We start from the raw sequence: 27568 nt of genomic DNA, 5'->3' as shown, positions 1-27568 counted from the left end.
ACGTTAGTTACTTACCTACCATTTTTTAGCAAATATTGTTGATTTTGTCGTTGAGTGCTATTTTTCACTCAACGATTTCGTCCATTAATTACCATAGAAACAGGTAATTTACAGAAGGTGTCATTATAGAAAAGCGCCGTAAAAAGAAACAGGTATTTGTGCATCTTCATTCAAATAGTGATTACAGCTTTTGGATAAACTTGTTCAGATAATTACTCCTTGATCAAAACTGGAAAGTTGTTGGCGGTCTAACCATTTGCAATAAATTGAAATCAAATGCAAATTGCTATTGCCAAAGATAATACTATAGTAGTATGTATTATATGGCTATCATACGCGGTTATCCATATACTTCTCTTATATATATGGTATATCTTTACTATTGCAATTTTTAAATGAATAAACAAAGTTATTGCTGAAAAGAGCGGTTGAACAGGTTGCACGACCAGCGCGTCCTCTCTTGGAGTAAGCGTTAGATACCTACTACATTCTATAATCTATTTACAGTCTGTCCCCACTAAAGGTCTCTATATTTCACCTTTGGTACCCTACGTCAACGATTTAAATCGTACGTGTCTATTCTCTTACGTTACTCTCTTTCTCTATACAAATCCTGTAACCTGAAAAGTTATTCCACAACATATGTAAGTGCATTATTTTGCTGTTTTTACGTTGAATAATTTTTGTCAGTCTTTTCTGTACTTTTTTTAAAAATTTTTTGCCTTTTTAAAATTTATAATTAGGCAACAGATGTTAATTCTCAACAGTGGTACTTAGAGAAGTTCTTTTTTTCAGTGACCATGGGTGGATATTTAATAATTCTTGTTGTACAGTGTGTTCTGATAAGTGTTTGTAATTCTCAACAACGTGTAGCACCTGGTGTTCCTCCACAACAGTACCAGGTAAGGATGCAAACTTTGTTACAAAACTCCTTCATACCTAAATCAAATATTCAGCAACCGCAGTACCAACCACCTCAGTATCAACAAGCTCAACCACAGTACCAACAACAGCAACAGTTTCAGCAAGTACCTGCCCAGCAACAGCAAGTGCCTGTCCAACAACAAGTACCTGTGCAGCAAGTGCCCGTACAACAGGTTGGTATCAGTGTTTGGATTGTATTGTATTTTAACCACATTGTAGCAAGTTCACCAGGCTCAACCTCACGGACACCATTCTCAACATGCTCCACCTCACCCAGATCAAGTTCTCAATACTGCCAATATAGCCCAGGAGAAAGAGTAAGTCTACACCCGCAAATTGTTGATGATAATAACCTCTCATCGTTCATTTAGACACATTGCGGAACATTTCGATGTACCTATTGACACGAGTAAAATGACAGAGCAAGAATTACAATTCCATTACTTTAAAATGCACGACGCTGATAATAATAATAAATTGGACGGGTGCGAACTCGTGAAATCCCTCTTACATTGGCACGGTATGTATTGTAGCTAACACCCAGAAGTGAGTTAGGTTGACCTACCTAATTCACTTTACGCTTACAAAACTTCTATGTACTAATTTTTAATTTAAAAAATGCCTTGTTGATTATCACAACAGGTGTGGTCGACAAAGTGCGATTAGCAGTGTAATTGTGAATTTTCGAATAGAAATTGAAATGAAAATGTGAAGGTCCGCCATCATAAAACCAACCAAAGATAAAAAAATATTTAGAAAAATATGTCAAATTATAGTACCTCGCTTCAGTCATCAAGGTACACTAATTGTTTATGATTTCAAGATGCGTCGACTCTGTATTTTGGAGCGAGAACTATTTTATTTCTCTACTATTTCGTAACCCGAGATACTTACATTAATGACTCATCAATGCTTGATATTGAAGTTACACAAGATGCTTTTGCTTGCAATTTGTCCTACACATATTATTTTAAAAGAATATTGTCCCTACCAATTAAAATTTGTTTCAAATAAAAATTATTTTAACTTTAAAAATTCGATCAGAAATTTTCTTCAAGCAGTTTCAAACTTGGATCTTACCCATTTTTTATAGCCCAGCCAGAAAACAATTTTTTAAATTCATAAATTGGCTAACGGTTTTTATTAAGAATTTTGTCGCACATACCAGTAGTAGGTTGTATGATTTTTTTGTGCATATGATATCAACTAACGATGTGACGTTTTATGTAGTATCCGAAAAATATTTGTTGATTATTTATTTTAAATGTTTGTGGGACTGCTGTGCGTGCTTATGTTTGTGCAAATTGTGCTTTAGATCAAGGCAGCAAGAGTGGCCAAAACCACATTGAAGAAAAAATATTTCAGGATGAGGAGTTGGTAACGTTAATAGACCCAATACTCAACATGGACGATGGAAATCGTGACGGCTACATCGATTATCCCGAATTTGTGCGAGCTCAACAAAAAGCCGCCGCCGCTCCAATTTAATGTATGTCTGACTTATTGCTTTTCATGCTTTTATGTTCCATGTCACTCCTTTTCATTTTAATTTATTACTCTTCATTATTCACAGCTTATGTGTATTTTGTAGATGCAGAGGGCGGTGTAACAAAAGAAACCACCCAGAAAATATACACAGATGAAGAATTAAGTACATCAATTGAAGCTGTCCTTAATCTTATGGATGCTAATAATGATGGTTATATAGATTATACAGAATTCAAAAATCCAAAACTTACAACGTAATAAACATTGTACAATACTTATATATTATCTCACATGATGTATATAGGTATTACTTTAGTTGCCAAATGAAGTACCTCTGCTTTTAATGTTTACTAGTTTCGATTAGTTATGTAATTTTAAATGTTGCAAGAATCATTTTTGCAGATTACACAGTTACTTCCCATTCTGAAGGTGCCTTTTCTCAACTTGACGATTTTATCATTTACACCTATTGTCTTCAAAAGCCAAGATCTACGAGTTGATAAATGGCATTTGCGAGTTGGCGAAGAGTATAGACCATCATACCCATATTTTTGTTTTTGCAAAATGTGATACTTCTAAGACTTGTTAAATAGGAAAATATTATATTTGTTATGATTTTTATTGTAATCTGCTCTAGCATAATTTTTTAAGATAATTGTTTCTTTCATTCCCATCTCTTTGATCTGGGTAAACTACTATTGTACGACTACCTATAATTGTAAGGGCGTCCAAAAACGAGACTGGTAGCTGTAAGTGTTGATTATCCAAATTAAATGTTGTAAATCTTTGATATGAATTTTTAAAAAATAAAATGTCGCTATTCTTCTGTGTGGTAAAGATATATTTACAAAATAACCAGACGTTGTCAAACTGAATTCCTGCTTTTATTTTTTTGCAACCATACAGTACACATTTATTCGACATACTTCTTTTATGCATATACCAACATGTGGGGTCGATTTAATTTAAAACATCGCAAATTATCGTTTAAAATTTGAGCAGAGTAATATAGAAAATGATAATTAAAAAGCGGGGAAATAGAAAGAATAGTTCTTTTTGGAACAGTGGTAGTAATCATTTTTTGCAAGTTCTAAAGTTGAATACACATTTTTTGCATAGCTATTCTAGATAGTGTGGATAAATGACTTAGCAAACTATCAGTCCATTCGGTCACCTCATATATTCATAGAGTGGGAATAGTGCATTTTGGGAAGTCTCGAAAACTTGGGAAGAAAGTTGAAACAATACTATTAATTTGCTAACGATGCGCAAGGTTTTGCATCGCTAACAGACGAAATCATGCTCTCCCGCAGCAAGGCGGAAGGCAGACATAAATTCGTCACTACAAACAAATAACAGAAAATATGAAACTACACTACAAGTTATAAATGCCCAAAGAAACCTTTTTATTAAAATCGTATTAAACACTATCATTATTATTTATTATTATCTTTTTAAACAATATTATTGTTTATTATTTAAAGGCGGTTTGCCATTTTATTTCGTATTAAAGTATAGAAATTTGCATATTAATGAAAAATTCGAAGTTTATTAAATATGATATTAAAAATGGTACATCATATAAAACGGTGACGATATCCGCGTGGCTTAGAACAAACACGTCATATTATAAAAATGAGACCTAGGAAGACTGCCTGTATTCCTTAAAACAATCTGCGAACAATATTATGAAAAAATAGAACTAGCCTCGTGCATATCGTCTAGAAATCATTGGACGTCATTGTCACAGAGCTAAGAAAAGCAAGGTACAATGCCAGGCTTATCCTAGTAAATAGATAACAACGGGCTTTGTGACAATGCAGTCCGAGACGACGTACTAAAACACGCGCTTTGCGCAACATACCCGATTTCGATTTATTCATATATACTATTTAAATCTATAACTGATAATTAAAGATCATTAATTAACTTTGCGAAGTTCATCACAATTAATTTAATGTATAGGTGGACACTTTATTTGTATCAATGGGCGAACAAAAGGCAGACACGTGTGTACCCCGAAACAAACTAAATTATACTCTATTTAAATAAACGACTACGTCTACAGTATCTATGGGTTAGTGTGGATAGCGGTATGATATACGCATCAATGGCTATTCGTACAGCAGAAAAGCAACTACTTGCACATAAGTGCCTGCCTTTTAGTTGTTGCAATAGCTCATCGTCAGTGTTCCATGGGGAAGGCACATAGAAACTGTGCCAACACTGTCGCATATGTATCACAGTAAATGTTTATCGTCTAACTAGCGATTATACGAGATGCTTCTAAGAGAATTGAAAAACTGCTTGATTGTAGTGTCCCTATTGGACAATTATGTGTGGTGCCGATAGTAACACTGCCACAGTTGCGATGATTGTAAACATTGTGAAAATAATGAGGCAAAAACGATCAACCACCATCGCCGCAAACTTCCAATCGCTGATTACTTCTGCTTCTTCGTCCGCCTTCCGCATCCTCGCCGTGATGAACTGCAACTCGCGTAGGATCAACTGCAAATCCCTTTGCGTTCCCGATGTTGGAATTGACGCTTCTTCAATGGTCGTCGGATGTCTCATAAAACCGGCACCCAAACTAGTTGTCACAGAGGCGCTGTTACCACCACCCGAAACATTTCGAAAATCGTCATCTATGTCCAATACGTTCGCCAATAAACTTTTCGACGATCTCTCTTTCAGTTCCAACTCCTTCATTCGACTGTTCATAAGAATCGTTTTGCGTGTAATTTTTTTACCAGGTCGGCTCATACCGAGGATCCATGGCAACCATTGTAAGAACACAGATTTAATCTGAAAAAGATAGCACTTTAATTCAGGATTGTACGTGTACAGATTTAAAGGAGGAAAATTACTGGGCAAAACCCATCAACAACGTCTTGAGTTAAACCCTTGGTTAGTCGTCAGATGAGAGGGGGAGGAGGTGGCCAATAGTGCTGTACCCCATTATTATACAACAATAAAATTTGGGCTCAGGGGGTGAATTTTTTGCACTTTTTACATTTATAACATCAAAGCAACGATTAAAAGTTGTAGAATAGATACTGACTTTCATTGGCCAAACTGATTTTGTTATCCGAAAGATACTGAGATTATACGATTTTGAACAATTTCCCTCTAACGATTTTTTTTTCGGGCATGGAGCAAGGTACAAAACCCCTTGCGGCTAGACCACAGTGAAAGCGATCTATGCATACAATATATTGTGATATTATAAATTTGTATGGACGGATTAAATATCACTAATTTACATGAATGATAAGGAGGCACCACACGTCTTGTCCCATAACCGTACAACCCGCTAAAAATGGAACGGAAGATTACTTAAAACATAGTAGGAACGTATGGCCTCATGTGTCCGTCACTACCCCTATATGGAAAATAGTTTAAAAAACTTTACGTAATCGTTGTGAAACATTAGGAAAATAATTTTTGGGAAAAATCTGCTATTTTATAATTGGGGTCTATATTATAAATAAAATGCACCTTGACTATCTGATCATTTTCATATAGTACAAGATCCCACATAAGGTGAACCTTCGCTCATCCGTTAACACATTTTTTAGCAATCTTAATATGCAAACAAACACATTGAAAATGGGTTGCCTAAAAAATTAAGTTAAGAGTACCATTAATTAAAATTAATGTAATTCGTATTTCTGTCCGCTTCTATCACATGCGCACTCCATTACATTCGATGCCTACACCAAGAGCAGCTGTTACGCTGCGTCCTTCTCTTTCACACGGAACACTACACGTGTTTCTCTCTCGCGCGCTATTCAAAATTGTGACAACCCGCAACCGTACTATTGGAGACCGAAGAGTCTATGGAATTTTAAATATTGGGTCTCTACAGACACGCAGTTATTTTGAATTAAATGATGACGCAACGGATATGTCAAAATTAAGAACATTCTATTCATAATATAATCAATCCACTACACACAAAAACTACATCATGTTTTGAACTTCTGGTCCAATGAAAACACAATAAAAGGTTACACTGATTTCCGAAAAAAGGTTTGGTCTTTAAAATATGGTAAGGCCACTCAAAACCACACCAAGACCTTAGGGCAACTAACGTGATTGGAATCCTATGTTACGAAAAAATTAACGTACAACTGCGAAGGACTTTTGCGTTATAACAGACCGATAGGCCTATTTTAATACCAGCGAGCCGAAGGGTAGTACGGCCCAAACCTTGGCAGAGTAAATGTCTGACGGGGTAAGTCAGACCTCTACTCTGCCTAGGTTTGTGCCGAACTCGCCTTCGGGTAGCTTGGCACTGTTTTTAAATCAATCACTTTTGCGTGGAAGTTTATAACATATTGACTTATTTTAATGCTGAGTGAGCCAACAGTTGTACGGCACAAATCAGGGCAGAGTAAATGTCTGATGAGGTAAGTCTGACCTCTACTGCTTAGGTTTGTGCCACTGGATTCAAAACTATCACTTTTGTATTTTTTTTCTGTTGGATTGGGATTAAAATGGGTCTGTTATTACACTACTATGTACAACTGATACTTTTAAAACCAGTGCCGGGAGCGAGCCGAGGGGGAGTTCGGCACAAACATAGGCAGCGTAAATGTCTGATGGGGTAAATCAGAAGTCTACTCTGCCTAGGTTTGTGCCTATTGCCTGTCGGTGCCTGTTTAAAACTTTTAAAATCAGTGCCGAGCGAGTCAAAGGTGAGTTCGGCACACAGCCACACATCTAGACATAGTAGAGAGGTCTGATGGAGTAAGTCAGACCTCTACTCTGCCTACTTGATTTAAATGGTTAATTTTTTGTTATTTGCGACATTTCCAACTAACTACTTGTGAAATTAGGTGACTCACTAGGAGGCGGGGATACGTTCTACCCGAAGGACCAATTTTCGAATTTTTAAAAACTAATTTCAGATTAGCGATTTTCATATCAAAACCCCCATTTAGGGGTGCGCCCTCTCGTGATAGGAATTTGAAATTTTTTTTGTAAAATCGGAAAGAGCGTACCCCAAATTTACTCAAAGACGTGCCACCAGCCTTTGTATCTCTTACGGTTGCTGAAAAAAAATTCAAGAAGAAATACAAACTTCACCACGTTTTTTAGGATGACTCCCAAACAAAACACGTTGGATCCTCGGTTTATTTAGAAAAAGGCTTGTATGATCCTCTCTTACAACCCAATTTTTTTTACATACTTGTATGTAACGCACTGTATAATCATTAGTGCAAGCAAAGACTATCCTCCTACTAGCCTTTGGTGCAAGTGAAATATACAGAAATAGTAGGTAATATAGAATACTATAGGTATATGGAGGGATACATTTTTGAAATTTGCTCAAATGAATTGATTCACATATTCACGTACCTTACCCATAGATATCATGGTTTTTGACTCAATTTTCAATCATACACAATTCTTCCCTTTTGAATTTAATAGCACGAAATTTAAATTGAGAAATCGATCCAGTAATCGAAGTGGTAACTTCCAAGGGCATTTTGATTGGGGCGACTACTATAACTTTGCCATACTCCAGCGTTCCACCCCACTTCGGTCACTGGACCCCTCTAAATGTATAAGCATATTATAAACGTAACATACCCACTGAGGCATTTCGTGTATATCAGCTGTTCGATGATGATAGTTGAGCACTACTACAGTAAGTACAACAGATGAAGCAACCATAAACATAATACAGTTGAAGTAGGTTCCTGTAATTGTCAGAAGTTATATTCCAGTTTTGGCACAACATAACACATGTCTAAATCAACTACTACTACTACATTCGCTACTTCTACGGCTACTTCTACAATACAATACAATAAAAAAAGAAAAGGAAATAAAGAGAACCAAAGATGTATAACGAAAAAGATAATGAACAGTCGTAACGCCAAGCACAAACACACCATCTTTGGATTCGCTACATTACAAACACTCCAATGCTATTAATTTAAATATAAAAAAAGCTACACACAAAAACATGTCTAATTTAGTGATATATACTATATAATGTACTACGTTCGTACCCTCCTCAAAATATGGGATACCTGAAGGTAAGCTATATATGTACTATATGAGGTGAAACATATATAGCATCGGCCGAGGTGGGTGCGGCAGAGTCGGGGGCGAATGATAAGTGAGCATTTGATGAAAGCCCACGACGCTGCCGCTCTATTTTATTTCATAGTCTTCGATTAGGCGTATTTATGTTTTAAATTTCCGCTTTTATTTAAGTTAGGTTTCAGACGGGATAAAAGCTATAGAACAGATCAGAAGGACAAGCAAAGCAAACAGCTTATCAACTTTCTCATTAAAACTTATTTAGTTTAGATGCTGGTTTATGTCTGGCTTAAGACTGTGATTACCTGTGTGGTTGCCGTGGGGAACGTCTTGTCATCGCCATTGCCAAGTACCGACACTGCGATGGCCCGACTTGCGGTCGCCACGGCTGCCACTCTATGCACCACAAAACCATCAGTTTAACACACAGTTTATACCATTAGAAATTTTCTATATTTATTAGTAGTACATATTTAATAGTTTTTTAAGGCATATTAATTTTAGTGTTTTTTTGTAATAAAACATTGCTATAGACTTTTACGAGGAGGTAACGAGTCATCACAGAAATAAAGAATATAAGAATCATAATATAAAATACAAACAGTAATAGGAAATGAAACATGTCAACAACAAAACATACAGATTAAGATACTCCTAGTGGGACAGAGCCATTTGATACTTGGAGGTGAGAAGGTCATTGGCATACAAGAGTGATCGGCAGACAAGTGGCTAGAGTCTGTGTACGGCCGCACTCGCCGTGTATAGACAGTGAGCACTGAGCAGTAAAAGACTAGCTATGGCCCGTCCTGCAACAGGGCATCCAGAAGTGGCAAGCGGAGCGGAGAGTAGGAGCGGGACGGCTTCGGAACATGATGGGCACATGTTCACAGCGGTTATATGAGTTTCAGCTAATTTAAATATTACTTTACTCTTATTTAGTATAGCCTCGGTCGCAGTATGTACTCATTCACCCAACAAAGTTAAGAAGCACACTATTTTTATAGTCGTGTGGCTACGGGTGACGAAGTGCTGTTACAGTTGACGCTTCGCATGCAGCGGCGCGCCAAGGGCAGAGGTGTCCCTAATAACATTCGTCGCGCCGCAACATCGCGGCATGCATGTGTTTTTTGGCAAACAAAAATAAGAAAAGTACTTTATTCCGTAATCTAACCTATGAGAGGCACAGCGTCGGAGGTCTGGGTTATCACGTGCGCCACCAGCAGGGAGAAAACAGTCTGTGACAGGAGGATTGTCACACCTGCAACAGATAGTGGTGCATCACCCGGTGCGTCTGACCTGTGACCTGTGCCACGACGTTACGTTGCGTTAATTAGCTGCCATCCCTTCTTTCCAAGTATCCGGCTCGTCCCGGAACGACTCAAAGAGGAAATGTTTGCGGCACCTCGTCACGTTGCGGGACACGCACCTGACCTGAAACAGCACTCCGCACCGCGCCAAAACCGACTGCCCTAAAACATTTCTTCTTTGATCGCATCAAAATAAAACAAAATTACTAGTGAAGAAAGCTGTTCGCGTTTAAAACAGTCGCGCGCGAACACAACAATTACATATACACAGTGATACACATAATTCATCAGGCAGCACTGAACTGAGGATGTAGTTAGCACAGGCAGGTCAGACAATGAACGGTTGATACCTAACAGAGGAATGGCATCAGATACTTGGGGCAAGGTTTCCGCCACGAGGTTCAGGAACACAGTCAACGAGAGCAAGATGGTCACTCCTGTAACAGAACACAGCTTGAATACGGCTAATGCTTTCCATCCCCACTAAAAGCATTTGAGATAGGTGAAATTTTTCGAATGGAATTGTATGTACAACAAAGACCCCTGCGACGGTACTCTAGTATTTACTTACCACACTCGCTTGGGGTATATATACCTGTATAGGAGAGACATTAGGAATTAGGTATGGGTGGACATGCAGCTGCAGCGCCCTCCAAGTATCAACGGGCAGTAGTCCAGCAAGGGACACAGGGCGTCAAACACATGATGCTCCCAGGAGGCCTAGCATACCTATCAAGGGAACTGCGTCAGACGTAGTTGGAATCTTTTCAGCTACTAGGTTGAGAAATACAGTCAATGAAAGAAGAATGGTGACACCTGAAATGAAGATTTTGAATTTTGAACGTGTTGTGTCCGCATGGTATGTCAGGCGCGCTGGAACCGCCGCTCGATGTAGATGTGTCGCAAGTGTACAATAATGTTTTGTAACTGATTGTTAATGATAATAATAATAATATATATGTAGGTATACTACCCGCGTGGCGTGTACATCATGACACTGCGCAATGCGAGTGAATTATAGCATAGCCATTGTTTTAAGCGGCACCCACAAAACACAGGAGTGCAAATAAACAGTGCAACATACGAGCATGTACCTAGTGTGAGCTTCTCGCCTGAATCTGGTGGTAGTGTAAAACCCAATAGCGCCATGGAAGAAATGAGCACGCAAGGAACTATTAAATTGAAAAAGTAGTAAAGCGTGCGCCGTCGAATTTGAATTGTAAAAGTTACATCCACATACGGCTCAGGACAACACTGATATACTATGGTGTTCTTCTTGCCGGGCATACCTATAATTACCGCACGTAACCATTGTGAGATAAACGTTTCGATCTTACCTATAAGGTACCATTCACCATTCGTGATGAAATCAGACAAATCTCCTCCATCTTCTGAATTCAAGATAAGATCCAGCTACGCAAAACTCATACATGTAATAAAACCTACTATCTACTTTGGTCGTAATAATAAAGCGCGTGCATCTGGCTAATACGATTATAACTCATTATTTCCATTGCTCTTCGGAAACATAAGTTAGGGCTACATATATAAAAGAGAAAAGTTCATGCACGAAGAAAATTGAAAACAGCACGCAATTTGTTTAAATGGCACTGTACCGTACGCTACTTAACATTTTTTACTTGGACCAAACTTGGTTGTTTCTACAATATAAATGGTAGGTAGGTATACTGATTATTACTCATATTCACAAACCTTTCACTAACACACAACGACAAGATCCCTAAGGAATGAAAACGCGTAAAGAATGGCCTGCTCGTCAAAGCTTGTAAGTATTGATGGTTACGCCGAACTCAAAAGTTAACGTTTTCAAAATGTTTGGTGGGTATGTGATTAGTACATTAAACTTTTCCAGTTTTCCCCCAAACCGGAAGATTTATTAAATTACTAAGCGGAACCTTTTCAGTATGTGCGGACACCTGCCAGAAGGACGCTCAAAAAAGTTCCACGACCTCCCCAGTGGGATAGGTATCCTATAAAAAGTGGAATTTCAAGAAAATCTCTGGAGCGGGTCTAAAATCGTTCCACCTTGAACGGGTTCTCACCTTGTCGTGGAGCGGGGGGGGGGGGGGGGGGCTGAGTAACCGTGCACTTTGCTGAGGCTTTCATTTCGTTGGAAAATTGTCTATTGTGAGATTATGTAATGTGCGATGGTGGGAATACGTGAGGACCATGGGGCATTAAGAAAATCATAAAATGCAGTGAGATTCGTAAAGATGGAGCTGGTGAACCCTTTAAACGGAAAAGTTCGGTGGAGCTACATGTTCAGTACCGTACGGTTTACACTAAGCTTCCAAAGACCCTTACTTGCACCTGAACAAGTGCAGAATCCAACCTGTTCATCGATCACGGAAAAGTATAGAAAGTCGTCTAGTATTTAAAAATGGCGTCCTGCCGTTTCTCTAACCCTTCTGACTTTTCCCTAGGAAAATTCCAGGTTTTTGACACTGGAATGCACTGGAGAGTAAATCTAAAATCTCAGATGGTTTGTGACCGAATGAAAATTGCGTTATTATAACGATTTACTTGCAGTTCCACTTTTTCCAGGATATCCAAACTATCCCACTAAGGAGATCGTGGAACTTTTTTGAGCGTCATCCTGGAAGATGTCCGAACATATTCTAATTTAAATGTCTGGGTCAAAACCTCATTTTACTATAGCAGATTAGCAATTAACATGCGGTATTATCTAATGTTAATGCGCTATCCGGTTTCCCGAAAATGATCGCATGCGCGTAAATTGTTTCAGTATCCAGCAAATAAGATGCAAAGTCCTTGACACGCTATTAGAGATTAAGAAATGCTTCTAGCATCCATTCCTAGGCATAAATTGGAGTGTTTGTGCGAAATACTGTCTTTCCGGGAAATATGACGTGTTTTGTTCTAGAACAGACTCGCGAGCATTCGAGAACACTTGAGTTTACTGCATAAACAAATCAAATAGCGTTTCAGGACAGTTCCAATTTCAACGTCAAAGTAATAAATAGTTCGCGCTGTTATAAATTGTGTATATGTGAGTGATAAATAATATTTTACTGTTATAAATTTATGGTTAGTTAATTGTAAATAAAATAAATCACGTACCTAATTAAATTTACGTGACACTGGTGTCAGGTGTGAGGTTGTGTTTTAAGTGGATAATTTCTACGTCGCGAAAAATGGAGCAACTTCTGAAATTAATGCAAGAAATAAAAGCCGGTCAACAAACAATGGAAGCTGGCCAATCTGAAATGAAAGCCGGTCAGCAGGTCATGGAATCTAAAATAGAAACCAGTCAACAAGAATAAAAGTGCGAGACAAATTGTGTCACTGTTAGAAGCTCGTTATGGAGATAAACATTTGCAGCAGGTATTAAAGATCTTTGCAAGAACTTGAAGCCGATATAGCCCGGTTGATAAGGATGGCGGATCCTACGGGTCCAGAAAGCCTTAAACGCAGTAAGCTTTAAAACTAGCGCGACATGAGAAATTGAAAAAGGCTTTGGCGCATGCTCTGGAGTTTAATGCGGCAAATAAAACGTCTCGTGGTAATTAATGCTTGCGTGACAGATGTAGAAGATGAAAATCTAGAAGAAATAGTGAAAAGAGTAATGAAGCAGCATTAGATAAAAGGACGAGGGCTGCGATGTGGGGGCCGTGGTCTAAACCTGGACAGAAAATGAAATTGTCCCCACAGTACAGTGATCAATAGCCAGGGCGAGTCAAAGAGAAGGAGCGTGCCAGTTTCCCCGGAGACTGCCTCAAGAAATCTGAACTACTACGTCTAGGGGTAACGAAAACCCTGATTAAGATGCTGATTGATTTTAGTAGGGAATTGCAAACAAGATGTGAAGGAATGATGCAAAAAATGTGCTCCAAGCAACGGACCAGTAGAAAAGAAGAAAGCACTCATGAGGAAATACAATATGGTTAGTCCAAATGAAAGAGTAGCTATTGATATCCCAGAGACAGCTGCTGGACATAAATACATCATGATGACCATGGACTATTTCAAGAAATTGACAGAAGCATATGCTCTACCAAATCAAAAAGCGACAACTGTGGCAGATGTTCTGGTAAAAAACCGTTTAGCATAGTTGGAGTGCCCCTAACCGGGGACAAAATTTTGAGTTTGACCGGGAATTCCGGTTGCTTGTGATTTAAAGTTTGGTACAAGACCCGGCCAAGAAGAAAATGTGTGTACGTCGAAAACCTGCCTAAAAATCCAGAAGGAACATCCAGAAGCGGAGAACGAGTAGCAAGTTAGACCACAACTTTCGTGGAATTTATGGGACATTACTCTGGAACTTCAATGACCCAAGGTGACTAAAGTGTGTTTCCTACAGGAAAGAATAAGAATAAGAAAAGATCAGTCTTGTGATAAACCTAGTTACGCAGATTTTTGGAACGCCCCCAGTACTTAAAACGGCAAGTACAAATCCATTACAATTCCGAAGGTCCTGATAAGCTAGGCTGGCGCATTGTGCGCAGTATGCTGGAGGTCGTATTCCAGCCAGGGAACCAGGGTGGAAATATTAGCCTGTTGTTTTAACCGCAGAGAAGCCCCTCAATGGGATTCGTAAGACGGTGGATTGCTTTTTTTTTTCAAGAATGGAAAATGCAAGAGGGGGTCGTGATTCCAGAAATCCCTATATAGACATCTAAGCGCCATGACAGATTAGTCATCGGCGCGCGACTATAAGGAATGCGGAGGCGGCGCATACCTTCTTTAAATATAATCCACGTTCTAGACCTTTTCAAATGTTTCGCAAACCTTCGAGAAACGTTCCATTTTATTATATAAGCAAATTGAAGCGTGTTTGAGAGGAGTTCCAATTTCAACGCCGAAGTAATAAACAGCTGGCGGTGTCATAGATTGTGTATATGTGAGTGATAAATAATATTTTATTCATAAATAAAATAAATAAGTAAATCACGTAAACACTACCGAAAAGCTCTTTTAGTGAAGTGTTTAAAAGTAAATTGCGCAGATCTTGATGCAAACTTAAAAAGCGGTTATCAAATAATATTTGTTTAAGTAATAAGAGAGTCTGTCAGGTTTTTTATGTAGAACCTTATTCAATGGTAGAACTAAAGTGTTCCTTTGATAAAAGGCGACTACTAATTTATTAGGTGACCACAAACTAGCAATACAGCTATTGTCATCAAGAACTGTTGTATTTTAACGTAATTTGCTGAACCGAACATACATCTACACCTTTCATAACGAACTGGTTCGATTAGAATCCATCCCTATAATAGTTAGGAATATCCACACTATGCTGAAATAGACTTCTTACATAGGTAGCATTAGTTTCGTAACGGCGTAGCCTAAGCCTATGTGCATGCGTTAGCTAAAGCTACTATTTTTGGGGAAAACTGAACGTTTTGTAAATGTCGATTTAAAAATGTTTTTATTGTACAATTAGTATTAGAAGCACTTGTTGTAGAAACTTACTAATAATTAGGTCAAGAGCATCACTAGTAGGGAAATAAGACATTTTTTTCAGTTGAAGTGAAAGGAAGTCACAAGTTATAAGTAGGTAAGAAGTTTGGTGAAACTGTTCGTATAACTTAATTCAGAACTTGCTTAATTATTACGTAATCAAAATTCAACTTTACTCATGCAGTCTTGAACCTGATAATGAGAGTTGTCTCCAAAGTAGTCTTTGATATGTAAGTATCTGACGCAGATTTAGTGCTTTCTACCTTCTTTTTCTTATAAAGAAAGGTTTAGTATTGCTTTTGGAGAATATGAGGAGTAAGTCATGAAATTACTTGTAGGATTCGAATCAAAGATAGTGAATAAGACTATAGCAGTAGAGACCAAGAATACCTACAACAAATATAACGTGTTTTGCTTAAGAAACGAACAAATAACAAACAAAACGGTCGTTTATATTCAATTAAATTAAAAATGTATAGGTCAACAGGTACCTACCTATAAATACGCCATGTAATGCCCTTTGGAAAAGTCGTTGCTTAGGTAACAGATGCAAAATACTTATATACTTGAATAGTTAAACCGATATTATGATAACTAATATAACATCAAATTAGCCCACGAGCGGCAACTTTGACCTTATGTAAATGGAGATTCTTTACACAATACAGTAACAACAGAGGGGTTTACGTAACCTTTGACTACTGTTGCCTAATCATAAGGGAGTCGGCTATTCATATTTAAGCAAGTTTGAACTTGACGAGTTACCTATAGTTTGGGAACGAAGAGTGCACTAGGGGTTTCATCTTATGAAATACTAAAATTTATTACCCCTTACTGGTCTTAGAGCTTTATGGATCGTCAAAGCATTATATGATTGCGGCCATACAATTGGATACGTACTTGATAAGGTACCGATTTTCTCGGTAAGCTTTATGTGTTTTTCCAAACTGTCGAGTTTTCAAACCTTGAGAAATTCTCCGTTCCACAAAGACGCTAGCGGGTAATTCCTCGATTTAATTAAATTATCAACTATGAATGATACGAATCTACTCAGTTGTATAAAATTTGTCACTCATTTTGTCTTGAGTTTCAGTTTTCCATTTAATTACGTTCTCGAAGTTGACGGGACAAATATGAGCTCAGAGCTCTTCAGTATCGTTTCGAATTTTTGAGCTTCAACCACAAATCAAATTTGAAAATGTACACTTTATGTCAACATCATTAAGAGAGCGTTTTAGCTAATTATTAATTAATATTCTGGAACTTTTTTTACATCGCATACAACCCATCTTGAACGCATAACTACTCGGGCGCATGAAATTCCCTCAGACCCAAAACCAGTCAAAATCTCTTTAGAACAAACGGGGTCAATGGGTTAGTAGGTATCAAGGTGCACTTTTTTGACATTTTGCTTTTGCTTTCATAGAATCAAAATAAGTAGGTACTTATTGAATACTGTCTCGGGCATGAGCAGAATCAACTTGATGTTGATGATAACACTGAGCATCCTTTTATATTCCACTGTATCAATTTATTTAATTATCTCCTGCCGAATGGTAGGTAGGTGATGGGGCGATGCCTACCTAAGGATCTCCACTCTCCAGTGCAGAATGAGATTAAATAAATATCGATATATGTGAGCTGTTATTTGTTGACGTGCAAAAGATGCAGGAACTGCTTTAATTTGATGTGCAAACTAATCACTAGTGCTCAAAAATCAGTGCCTAAAAATAACATCATATCTATCAAGCTGATCTGAAGTTAGCTGGGCATCCTTTCAAAATTGATTTGTGAGCTACATTTTGTCATGCAATTTTCATCTTTAATGTCTTCCAGTTGTTTATCACTTAATTATACAATAATTTTTGTCAATATGTAAAATGATCACCAGATTAAACTACCATCACGATCGTCGGTAAAATAAAGAGTTTGGTACATAATCAGGAAAACCTATGTAAATTGTTAAGAACAAAAGGAGTGCTAAACTTTTCTGACTGAACATAAAAGCTCCTGGGAAAGTGAATTGGATTGGCCATTCGCATTGCAGTAGGAAGGTGTGCGCCATACATTGTAAAAAAACTGTGTTCACTAGCGCCAATGTGTACAAGAGACCCTTAGGAACTTACGAATCAGTATCCTATTCCTACAGCAAACAAATATACTCATACTAATAACAGCAATACCTGGTTGCCGTCATAGGTCCAACTACCAAACTTCATGTCACAATGTTGATCATCAAATGGAAACCACGTAATGTCTATCTTGCATGTGCTCTTGAAGATACCCGGAGGGACGTACAAGCAGCTGCCGTTATGTTTGACCACAACGTTTGTTTGGAAAGTCCCGTCGAAACCCTCATCAGCACTTCGTATAACAACACAAATTGTTAAAATGGACCGCGAGAGCGATACACGCGCGTCTTTAACATCGCATGCAACAGCCATCCAACATCGACATTGTACAACAGGTAACAGCTAGGTCTGTCCGTTTGTGTTGCAGAACGTACAATCACTGCGGAATTGAATAACCCTCCCATGTAAAACACTGTCCCATTCCTTTATACAGTTTAACTATTTTATTTATTTATGCTCTTCAGTAGTTACGTTAATACCAGTAAATGGCATCTTTTATGCATCGTCTTGGACCATTATTTAAAACTATGGATTATTTAGATGAGCGGTTCGGATTTGCTCTGTTTATTTATTATGTTTAACTTTATACATTTCGTTTAACAGGTTTGATTTACAGATCGTTTTACAATTTGCAGTTTAATCGAGTGCTGTTATAGAGAGAGTTTTCAGGGATGTTCCGGCCCAATGAGAGTCGAATATTGAAACTGCTATTCGCCTTAGCGTAAACACACGTGCCTGGTCTAAATATCAGTCCAAATTCGACTCTAGAAGGTCGGAAGTGATGTGGCCGACAGCAACGGCTAGCTGTCTGTGTACTTCCCACCTAACATTCGTTATTCACATACATGCATACACATTCACACCAGTGAAGTAGTAGTGGTTCGTATACTTTTACAAACATTGGACTGTATTCCAAGACACAATAGCTGCAACTGTGATCTTCCGTTACAGTTTATACTGCTATCTGCTATGCCGCAATTGTGAAATTCATCTCTCAACGTGTTCACGATATAAATTAAAGCAATCGGTCGCACAAGTTGTACAATTTGGTCATGGAGCACCAAGTGAAATGGAAAATACATCTCTGATGACAATCTCATTAGGTTACCCATTAAAAGTGACAGTAACACTTGGCCAAGCAAATAATATCAAAATAGCGTACATGTTTTGACTATGGTCAAAAATCAAATTAAAGGTTTTCTGAAGTTTTTAAAGGAAATCCTTCCAAGCGATTTGAAATTAAAACAAAATTAACAATTTTGATATAATTCTTTTATTGTCACCACCATGGCCAGGTATGTTCCTAACTAACCTGTCAATATAAATTTAACAAAAATGCAGATAGGAGGTACCAACGTACGTTCACTTGGCCCAAGGAAAAATACTTCGGCCCATTTCCAAAGATAGTAATATCACTGAAGTCGTGTCGCCATCTATACCTACTTCCAAGTATTTTCCTAGGTCTTCTTCATACATTTATACTCAAAGGTTCATATAAAGCTATTAACTGAATTGTTAATAAAATATGACCCACCCCTAATTTTTAGTAATTGTAATAACATGTTTTCTAAAAGAAAGTATAGAAACATACATGGCGAAGATACATACTGAGTTATTCAGCATGGCCCAGAAATAAAATTAGATGCAAACAGTGAAAAATAAGCCTGAAAATAATAGTAGAAGGCGAATACAATATAATAAATTTTGTATATTTACAGTCAGTTTGCACCGGGTCGTACTTGATGTTTGGCATCCACGTGTCTGTTTTATAAATTCGTAAGTATAGTTTCCCAAAAGTTTGACGAAGTATTCATGGTATGAACCTGATTACATAAAAATCAATATTCAGTATATATCTATTAATATTTATAACCATTTGCATACTACAGCACGTACTATAATTAACGTAGAGGTAATTAAATAGGGGAATGGTTCCACAATTAAACAAAAATTACTGTATGCCAAATTTAAATTTATTACTCTCGAATTTTCATCCTTTTATTCTTTACTTTTGTTTCCAAATGCATAAATATCCATCGGTTAAATGCACGTGGCCAGTCAAAAAGTAGGTATAAAATATGCTTCTTGAATGTGAATATTGTGAATACATAACGTTATGACGGTTGTACAGATTTTCCATCTTGCTTTTCCCGAGAGACGCAAATTACCTACGTAAGAAATGATATCGTCAATATTGTATTGGAATTCCAAGATTGTGAAGACATGGGCGACATGAAACAGAGCATGGCATTCGTGGAGTCAAATTACTGCGGAAATTCGCTTATGTTTTTTCTGGACGCCGAGACTTTTTCCAAGAACAACGAAGGGCGTCAAGAGAAGCACTCGCCATCCAGAACGAATGAGAGCAAAAAAGGTCAATGTCCGATACGTTTTCAGCCAATGGTGGAGACGTTTTGTTATCGGCGCTTACTGTATACAAAATGTGTTTAATTGTATGATGTATGGGTGCTAAATGGACCCAAAACACTCGTATTGGACGAAACTCGGATTATTGTATTTAGTGGTGGAGATGAAGTGAAAAACGTGCGACCAAAAAGAACAAAGGTTTTGTGATGTGATTTCTCACAACTCATTCACAAGATTTCGCCCATCTCACCGCAATTTTGAGAATATTTTAAAATCTCTAAATCAGCGTCATTAAACAGAAAATAATTTTCAAATGGTGGGCATTATTTGTTGAATATCTTATCCTTAACGCTTGGCTGTTAACAGGAAAGAGTTTTATTAACATAGCTCTTTATTTAAACCTGATCCGCATCTTTTAACACTAAACTATATAGGGGGCCAAGAGCAGGGCCGGGGTCCCCAAGTACGAGCGAAGGATGGGGCCCTTATCTCTAAGCGGAGGTTTACAAAACCTTTAGTAAACGTTATTTCAAGAATAATATATGTATACAAAAGATCATACACATATACTAAATCATTTTAGCATTTTAACTGGGGCCCCTGGGTTGGAGGCCCACAAACACGTACTTGTCGTGCTTCTACGTAAATTTTTCAATAGTGCTACTATTGTGCCGATCCAATTTTAATTTGTGCTTATCTGGAAAATTAATTTGACTCCCAGTCTTCCGGTTTCTTTAAGGAGCAAATTCCAGTAGGTACTACTTTAACGAGTTGTACTCGAAGCATATTGGATTGTATCGTTCTAACTTTCAAAATAGTTTTACGGTACACGGTAATTCCCACAGTTAATTCTCAGACGCCAGGACCGTAACCAGATTGATTATCTACTAAAAGCAGACCAATAGATCTACAGAGCGGACAGGAGAAATAATAATTTGCACAAATACCACTCGCTCTAGAAATTCGTTTTTCTGGGAAAATACAGTTCGCATAATTTGATGGTATAACGTCTAATTGATTTAATAAATAAGCTGCTTCCGATTCAGTGGTTTGGCAGAAAATTAGTGCACAGACAGGCGGACTGACGATCGTTGAGATCTGGGTTCCTAGGGATACAAAACTCAGATGTCTGTCATAAAAGTGCGAAGGTTATTTGTAGACCTCTCTTATACTATTTACGTATTGCAAGTGATAAAAATGATAATGCTAAAATCTATGGATATCATTTATGCAACCACAACCTGGGTTTAACACAGAATAAACCTTGCTAATTTAATATAAGGCAACTATTAAACGCCATCTTGCAACGTAAAGCAACTATCGCCCCTAAAGTAGTTGACGCCTTTTTCTTTTCGAAGGTTAAAGGACCAAAATCTTTTTGAATTTTTTTGAACCGCTTGACTCTTTTTTTAATATCATCCCCGGTGTGCTATTATTTTGAAAGGAGAATTCAGTATGCCGTCTATTTAGATTAAAATATACAGGGTGTTCCACGTAAAAAATGGAAATGGAAAAATGAGGTTAGATCCGATAACTTTTTCACTTGACCCCGTATATTCATATTGAAAACGGCAGACTATGCAACAATCATTTGTAATAAACACTTTTCCGATAACCTAATAAACAAAAAAATCATAGGATTTTATATAAAAATCGAAAAGTGCAAGCAAAAAATAGAAAACGGTTTTCGCCTTAAGGCGAGTAACTTTAGCATATTTTATGTTATGGCATAAATATTCTGATAAATAATAAACCTGGTATTGCGCAGGCGCATGTTTGCCTTTACTAGAAGAAGAAAGTTGACATTGTCCAGTCTGCGAACCGAAACCATTATTCCTTCAGAAATGGAAACTTACTGAGAACCGAAACTCTTATTATTTTTTCCGGTTCTTTTCGGTTTTTTACGGTTCTTAACATGTTACCTATTGGAAGTTGAAGGACGCGCAAACACGTCCTGTCCTGAAGCTTGATAAAATATTATTACTCTATGATTGCCATCGCTGGATTATAAATTTTTAATAAAGTGTTGAAATTGAAGACAGTACGGGTAGCGGTGACGATAATTTAGCCACTATTGTAAATGTAAGTAATAAAAGGAGGGGCGAGGTTTTAGAAAATAAAAATATAAAACAGTACTCCATACATAATTTTTTTTTCATATGTTTTTGTGTATTTTTCTGTTTTTTATTAACAAATTAAGTTTAAATGCATATTTCCTTCTTCCTCCTTTATGCCCCGTGTCGTTGTGATACGCCACGTTTTGGTATTCCGGACTCTTTCCTTCTTTTTCACACACAAATCACGTTGTTATAACTTATAATGAATTTTTTGAATGCCATACTTTCTAAAAGACTAGAACCAAAAAAAATTGTTATGGACCGAAAAAAATTAGCAGAACCGAATCGTTATTTTTTTTAAACCGAAACCAGACCGGAACCGTTATAAATATTTTCGCTTAAATATAAACAGAACCGGAACCGATATTTCATTTGGGTCTGGGTCCCTGATACGACCAAATTTGGCCGCCTTATACATAGAAAATAATTTGTACACAAATGCAAAACTGTCCAATTGTAATAGTTGACATAATTCCGAATACCAAACACCTTTCTTTATATTTGATCATTTATAACCATGCTATATTGCGTCACATTAACCAATTATCAATAGTGGACTTGGATTGTGCTGTTCAAATTTTCGAAAATATATTTAAACAGTACCCGAAAGCTCTTGTACTGAAATATCGGGGGCCATTTTGGTTTTCAGCCTCCACCGATGTAAAATTAGCAACATAAAATATGCTCGATGCTTATTGGATTGCGCCGTACAAATTTTTTGAAATAGTTTTACGGTACCCCATACCATAGGTTCCTGCATTCAAATCTCGAGGGACAACTTGCCCCTCAATCCCGCGTTCTTTACCAATATTGAATCGGCAATAGTTAATCACGATGCGTATTAGATTGTGCCATTAATGAATTTAGACCCCGGAATTTGGGTGCGGGAGCTATGGGGTAGCGTAAAATTATTTTCGAAAATTTTAAAGGCACAATCCAATATGTATCCAACATAACTGATTGCCATTATTACTTATTCCATATCTGTAAAGAACATGCTGGCTGAGAGTTAAGTTGACCCCCAAGATTTAAGTGTACCGTAAGAGTATTTTCGAATATTTTATCGGCACAATTCAATATGCATCAAGCACCATTCGGTGCCATTATTACTGATTTGATATTTGCAAAAAAGGCGGGGGCTCAGGATCAAGTTGGCGCCCGAAGTTTGGATGCACAAACTATCGAGTCTCGTTACTCGTTAAAGTACTAGTCGTGGCTGACAGTCAAATTGGCCCCTGCTTTTCAATTTAAGGAAATTTGATTTTTCAGATCAGCACAAATTGAAATTGAATCAGCACAATTTAGCTCAACAGGAAACATTTTCATTACATATTTTTTCTTTAATTGCAGGGGCTACATTGAAGGAGCTTCGATAGGGCGCAATGGACTAAATGCAGCGATCTGCTAATAATAAGACTGCAGGTTAATGCGAGAGATGGGTAAGATGCTACGAGGCCGCGCAAATTAACAATTCTCCTCAACATAATTCGAACAAGAGATGAGGTTCATTTAATGGCACATCCAAATGGAATCATCTCCATTTTAGGGAAACCGAAGGAAAATGAAACAATGACGACATGTTTTGAGCCAATCAGCGCAGTTAATAGTATGATTCTTTGATATACTGTGATACCGCATATTATTCTATATTATTAATTTGTGTATATTCCTTCACTTCCATGTTATATTTTGGTGCTATTGGAAATGGAATAAAGTGTTTGAAAAGTATACCGCACTCTCAATTTGGTCTCATATATACGTTCTATCATATTGTTTTCCATCTAATCAAAATATCCATTAGTCTATACAGTTCTAAAACATTAAGGGCTATTGTCACTGAGTAAGGAGACTGCTATTATTCTTTTACAGAAGTTAATCAATCACATGCTGAATTATAACGTTTTTCAGTTTATCTCGTCAATTTTTATCTCATGCTCAAGTCTCTACTGTCATTAATTGTATTTTACGTATAATGTTATTTTAACAGGCACTTTTAATGCATACATAATTAAGAAGCGAGTAAAAATAACAAACGCGTACATAGATTTGGATCTATAACAGGCACTCCACTTAACTTGTTACCTGTTGTACATTAGTACATCCGGCTTCCATAGTTTATTGGGAGTTATCCTTAAATCCTTGACGCCTCCATATTCGGATTCATTCCACCTAAGATTGTAATCGTTCCATTCCTACGCAAAATAACAACGTTTAGTTGTATGACACACAAAAGGCGGACTTATTTATACATAATTATTGTTGTAAAAAGCGGATGATGGGCGCCACCCATACAACACAAGAAGATAGTCTACATAGATCTACAAAATGATTTACACGTAGTCATTTTATGGATTCCTTTAGAAGTCGTGACAAAAGCTCGAGACGTTTGTCAGGTAGGTGAAGTCATAAAAATTTTACGATATTTAGGAATCCATAAAACTTGTCTATGAACCATAAAGCACAACATCCAGTGTAAGCAATTTACAGCAGTGGGCATAGTTCTACAGCTACTTTTACATAAAACGTGCTATAGAAAACCTGCGCCATTCCATCGCCGAATAATATACAGTACCACTTCAAAAAGCAATATTTGGTGAAAACGTAAAAATGGGATCACAAAATGAACGCGTTAAGTGGTTTGCGAGGTAATGGCGTCTCACAGGAACATGCCAATAAGCAAGCGTCGCGGTATGATTGGTCTCATGCGAAGGGTATGGTTTTTAATATACTTGATTTTAAGCATTATATGTTTAGTTACAATTTTAAAGAAATGCTTCAGTTTAATATAGAACAAATATGTTTAGTTGTCATAGTAGGAAAGAACTAAAACCGTTCACGTGGTTAAAGAGGACCAAACAAGAAATAAAATCCAAAAGTTGAAGAACTGATAGAAATATAGGTCAAAATTAAACATAAACAGGTATTAATTCGTGCTTTCAAAAATATATGAGAAAAAACGCAAATAATTCATAAAATGAAAGCAAAAAATGCGCCTAAAAAACAAAAAACATTATTGATAATCAATGACTTAGTTAAAAGCATAATTATGTGATAGTTTTAAAATATCTAACACACACGGCAGCAGAAGAAGTAAAATATTGTACGACTTCGGCGAAAACGAATGAAAGTAGTAGAGCATCCAAAAAATTAGTTCTTTTGAATATTTGAGACTCTACAGAACGAAGCTACAGCTATATGCTATGGGCTATGGCTAGGGCAGGGAGATAGGGTTGCACCAAGTCCAACGCGTACCATTCCATATCATAAAACGAGGGATATCGAGCAATGGTGAAATTTCTGCAAACACTAATGACCAAATTTTACAGGAGGCATACGCATCTATAGAAGGACCGGCGTGAATAACGGACACACAGCCAAAGATAACAATACTAGGTTCAAAGAGCACACCATCATTCGGGTGGGTTCGACCAGCTAGAAGAGGAATATCAAAGAATTAAATACAGGAATGAACAACCAACCAACTGCCGTGTGTGTATAATAATTTAGTTATTTAATTGGTTTTCACTTACCAAAGAAAGCCAAATATTTGTTATTAGGAGTTGATTCTTCTCGTCCTATGGTAAAACAATAAAAGGGAAACATCGGTAGTTAGTCACATGACAAGGCATGCATACGGCGCACGAATCGGTCATTTCAAAACGGGCTATAAAAACACCCGGAATGCTCAACCGATGTGCTACGGCGAACGGATAGTGGTATCAGACCACTATCAGTTTTCCGTGGGAGCTATACGTCCATAGCCACAGAGCCCAGAGACAAACACTACAGTTGCCAACGTATCTTTACAGGAGCGAACGTATAGTGTTTGTTCTGCATTAACATTGCGAGAGGCTGACTGGACCACATGGCACTTACCAAGTTTAACCACGCGTTTGTCGTGAGAATCTGATTCTTTTCGTCCTAGACAGGGGAAAACAATTATAAAGTAACAAGCCAAGATTACGAAGTGCGCCTTTACTGCAGATAAAAAAGTGCCTCACAAAACTCCACAACTTTGTCTCTCGTTGGCAGCATACTTTAAACATTCAGACATAATCACTCAAAAGGAAACCTAAACCCCATCCTATAATCTATTATCTTAATTTAAGGATACGATTCCGCTTTGGTCTCGCTATACATATGTGTGACGTAGTTATATGTTTTATGTATTCTAATATTAATATAACAATTTCCAGTGATACTAACCACATCTATAATTTGCTGCAAAGTTAGGCCGAATTTCACTTCCAAAGGTTCCGATTCGTTCGCCACGGGTCTCTCCAATACGTTGTAAGGAGTGAGCAAGTTGTTCAACAGCCTTTTTTCATGCTGCCCTTGGTACGAATCTAAATCAAAATTTACAGTATTATACACCATTCAATTGTGTCCTTTAGCGTTACTATTTTCAATCATTCACTCTGTGGTTAAGTAGAAAAAAAAACCGATCAAGTGGAGAGCATCGATACTTGGATCAAGAGCACTTGCGTAAACAATGAAGAAGCAACAACCTGTCATTTTCCCCAAAACGGGACAAATTTCTTATGTTGTTAACCAACAACTACTTTATTTTGTAATTTGGCTCACAGTGGGGTTGGACTATTGCCGTGTGTACTTTGTCGAACTAGGTCATGTGAAAAACATTGCCTTGCCCGACGTTATTGTTCTGCTAAATATCGATTGCCGAAATGTAATGTGACAAACTTGATTAAATTGTGGACATAATTGTTATTTAGAGCGCACTCACTTTTACTAATTAACACGTTCGATCTGTAGAGCGCGTAAGTCGAACGATTCATTCGGGCGTAATGTACCGAAGGAGGCTAAGATTTGTAAGTGGTACGAAAATGCCTTTGTGGGAATGGAAGGAAATATCCAAATGGTGTAGGTGTCCACATTGCTTTCCGTCGTGCTTTGTTTATGTTCCCAATTCAAACGTTTTTGCCTACTAGTTTACCTGGAGGCATCGTCATGAGCAGGAAGACAGTAGCCAGTAGCGCCAGCGCTCGCTCGCTTGAAGCCATCCTAGCTCGATCCAGGGCTATTCATGACTCTCTTGATAATCCCCCGGAATTGGCCGTCATATTTGCGAGCTCTACACACGCCCAACTAGTACAAAGTACCCAGACAATGGCACCTGCTACTAGCTGAGCACAGAAGATCGCACTCGCGTTACTTCACTGATCATTTCACCTGCGACCAGTGGTTTTATCGAGACGCACTAAAGACGACTCGTTGGATGCCCGAGGATGGATGCAGGGCAATGATAGATCAATATGGACCAAGTGCGCGCGCGGGATCCCGGGTATCACTGCTGGCGCTCCGGGCTGCAGATGAACGCAAGCGCTACCACTTCTCGGACACTTCTGCTGCAGATTCACCCTCCAAATCTATTGTACAACTGCTGTATTTATGACACTACAACAACGGTACCGAGTTCATTCACAAACGTTGGCCTGTGTGCGTAAAACCAGATTTACGAAAATAGTCAGACACAGACCTCGTTGCCATTTTCTTTATTTCAACACCCGTTAATTGCTCTGTATCTTACTTATTTTTACGCAGAAATTATTTCATAAGACAGCTTTAATTTGTTTCGAAAGTAATGCAGCTCTATAAAAAGGGCCTGTAATAGCTGTATCATAATTTCATTTAAGATTACCGACCGAAATTGCACCTGAGCTTTACTCATTTTTTTTTTAATAAACGGAAGCTCGTAATTTATATTTTTGTT

General features: G+C 37.6%; 2 protein-coding genes across 13 annotated transcripts; one reads left to right on the top strand and one right to left on the bottom strand.

The window, feature by feature from the left end:
• The first annotated feature begins 522 nt into the window (after window positions 1–522).
• On the top strand, window positions 523–3238 carry LOC116166773 (multiple coagulation factor deficiency protein 2 homolog). Of its 2 annotated transcripts, XM_031481893.1 has the most exons (7): window positions 523–644; window positions 796–902; window positions 957–1097; window positions 1144–1241; window positions 1296–1444; window positions 2240–2413; window positions 2516–2645. In XM_031481893.1, the coding sequence occupies exons 2-6, from the start codon at window positions 801–803 to the stop codon at window positions 2410–2412; spliced, it is 663 nt and encodes a 220-aa protein (XP_031337753.1). In that variant the 5' UTR covers window positions 523–644; window positions 796–800; the 3' UTR covers window position 2413; window positions 2516–2645. The 2 variants fall into 2 exon arrangements, with proteins under 2 accessions (XP_031337753.1, XP_031337754.1); XM_031481894.1 differs by lacking the exon at window positions 2240–2413 and having other exon boundaries at window positions 2516–3238.
• On the bottom strand, window positions 3000–27108 carry LOC116166772 (neuronal acetylcholine receptor subunit alpha-7). Of its 11 annotated transcripts, none has more exons than XM_031481881.1 (11): window positions 26792–27108; window positions 26044–26183; window positions 25714–25758; window positions 25368–25412; window positions 23920–24029; window positions 17405–17585; window positions 11117–11192; window positions 10874–11068; window positions 10509–10595; window positions 8014–8123; window positions 3000–5220 (listed from the first exon to the last, which is right to left on the bottom strand). In XM_031481881.1, the coding sequence occupies exons 1-11, from the start codon at window positions 26856–26858 to the stop codon at window positions 4735–4737; spliced, it is 1542 nt and encodes a 513-aa protein (XP_031337741.1). In that variant the 5' UTR covers window positions 26859–27108; the 3' UTR covers window positions 3000–4734. The 11 variants fall into 11 exon arrangements, with proteins under 11 accessions (XP_031337741.1, XP_031337742.1, XP_031337747.1 ...); XM_031481882.1 differs by lacking the exon at window positions 10509–10595 and adding an exon at window positions 10130–10216; XM_031481887.1 differs by lacking the exon at window positions 10509–10595.
• Between the last annotated feature and the right edge of the window lie 460 nt (window positions 27109–27568).

Source organism: Photinus pyralis, unplaced genomic scaffold, assembly GCF_008802855.1.
Source record: "Photinus pyralis isolate 1611_PpyrPB1 unplaced genomic scaffold, Ppyr1.3 Ppyr1.4_LG3b, whole genome shotgun sequence".
NCBI lineage: Eukaryota > Metazoa > Arthropoda > Insecta > Coleoptera > Lampyridae > Photinus > Photinus pyralis.
This window is presented reverse-complemented; position numbering and strand designations above follow the sequence as displayed.

Coding starts and splice junctions, on each gene's coding strand:
- LOC116166773 (XM_031481893.1), top strand. CDS start 801: ATGGGTGGATATTTAATAATTCTTGTTGTACAGTGTGTTCTGATAAGT. Junction 1,242..1,295: donor AATATAGCCCAGGAGAAAGA/GTAAGTCTACAC, acceptor TCGTTCATTTAG/ACACATTGCGGAACATTTCG. Junction 1,445..2,239: donor ATCCCTCTTACATTGGCACG/GTATGTATTGTA, acceptor ATTGTGCTTTAG/ATCAAGGCAGCAAGAGTGGC.
- LOC116166772 (XM_031481881.1), bottom strand. CDS start 26,858: ATGGCTTCAAGCGAGCGAGCGCTGGCGCTACTGGCTACTGTCTTCCTG. Junction 26,184..26,791: donor GCTCATGACGATGCCTCCAG/GTAAACTAGTAG, acceptor ATTTTGATTTAG/ATTCGTACCAAGGGCAGCAT. Junction 11,069..11,116: donor TGGTGAATGGTACCTTATAG/GTAAGATCGAAA, acceptor CGGTAATTATAG/GTATGCCCGGCAAGAAGAAC.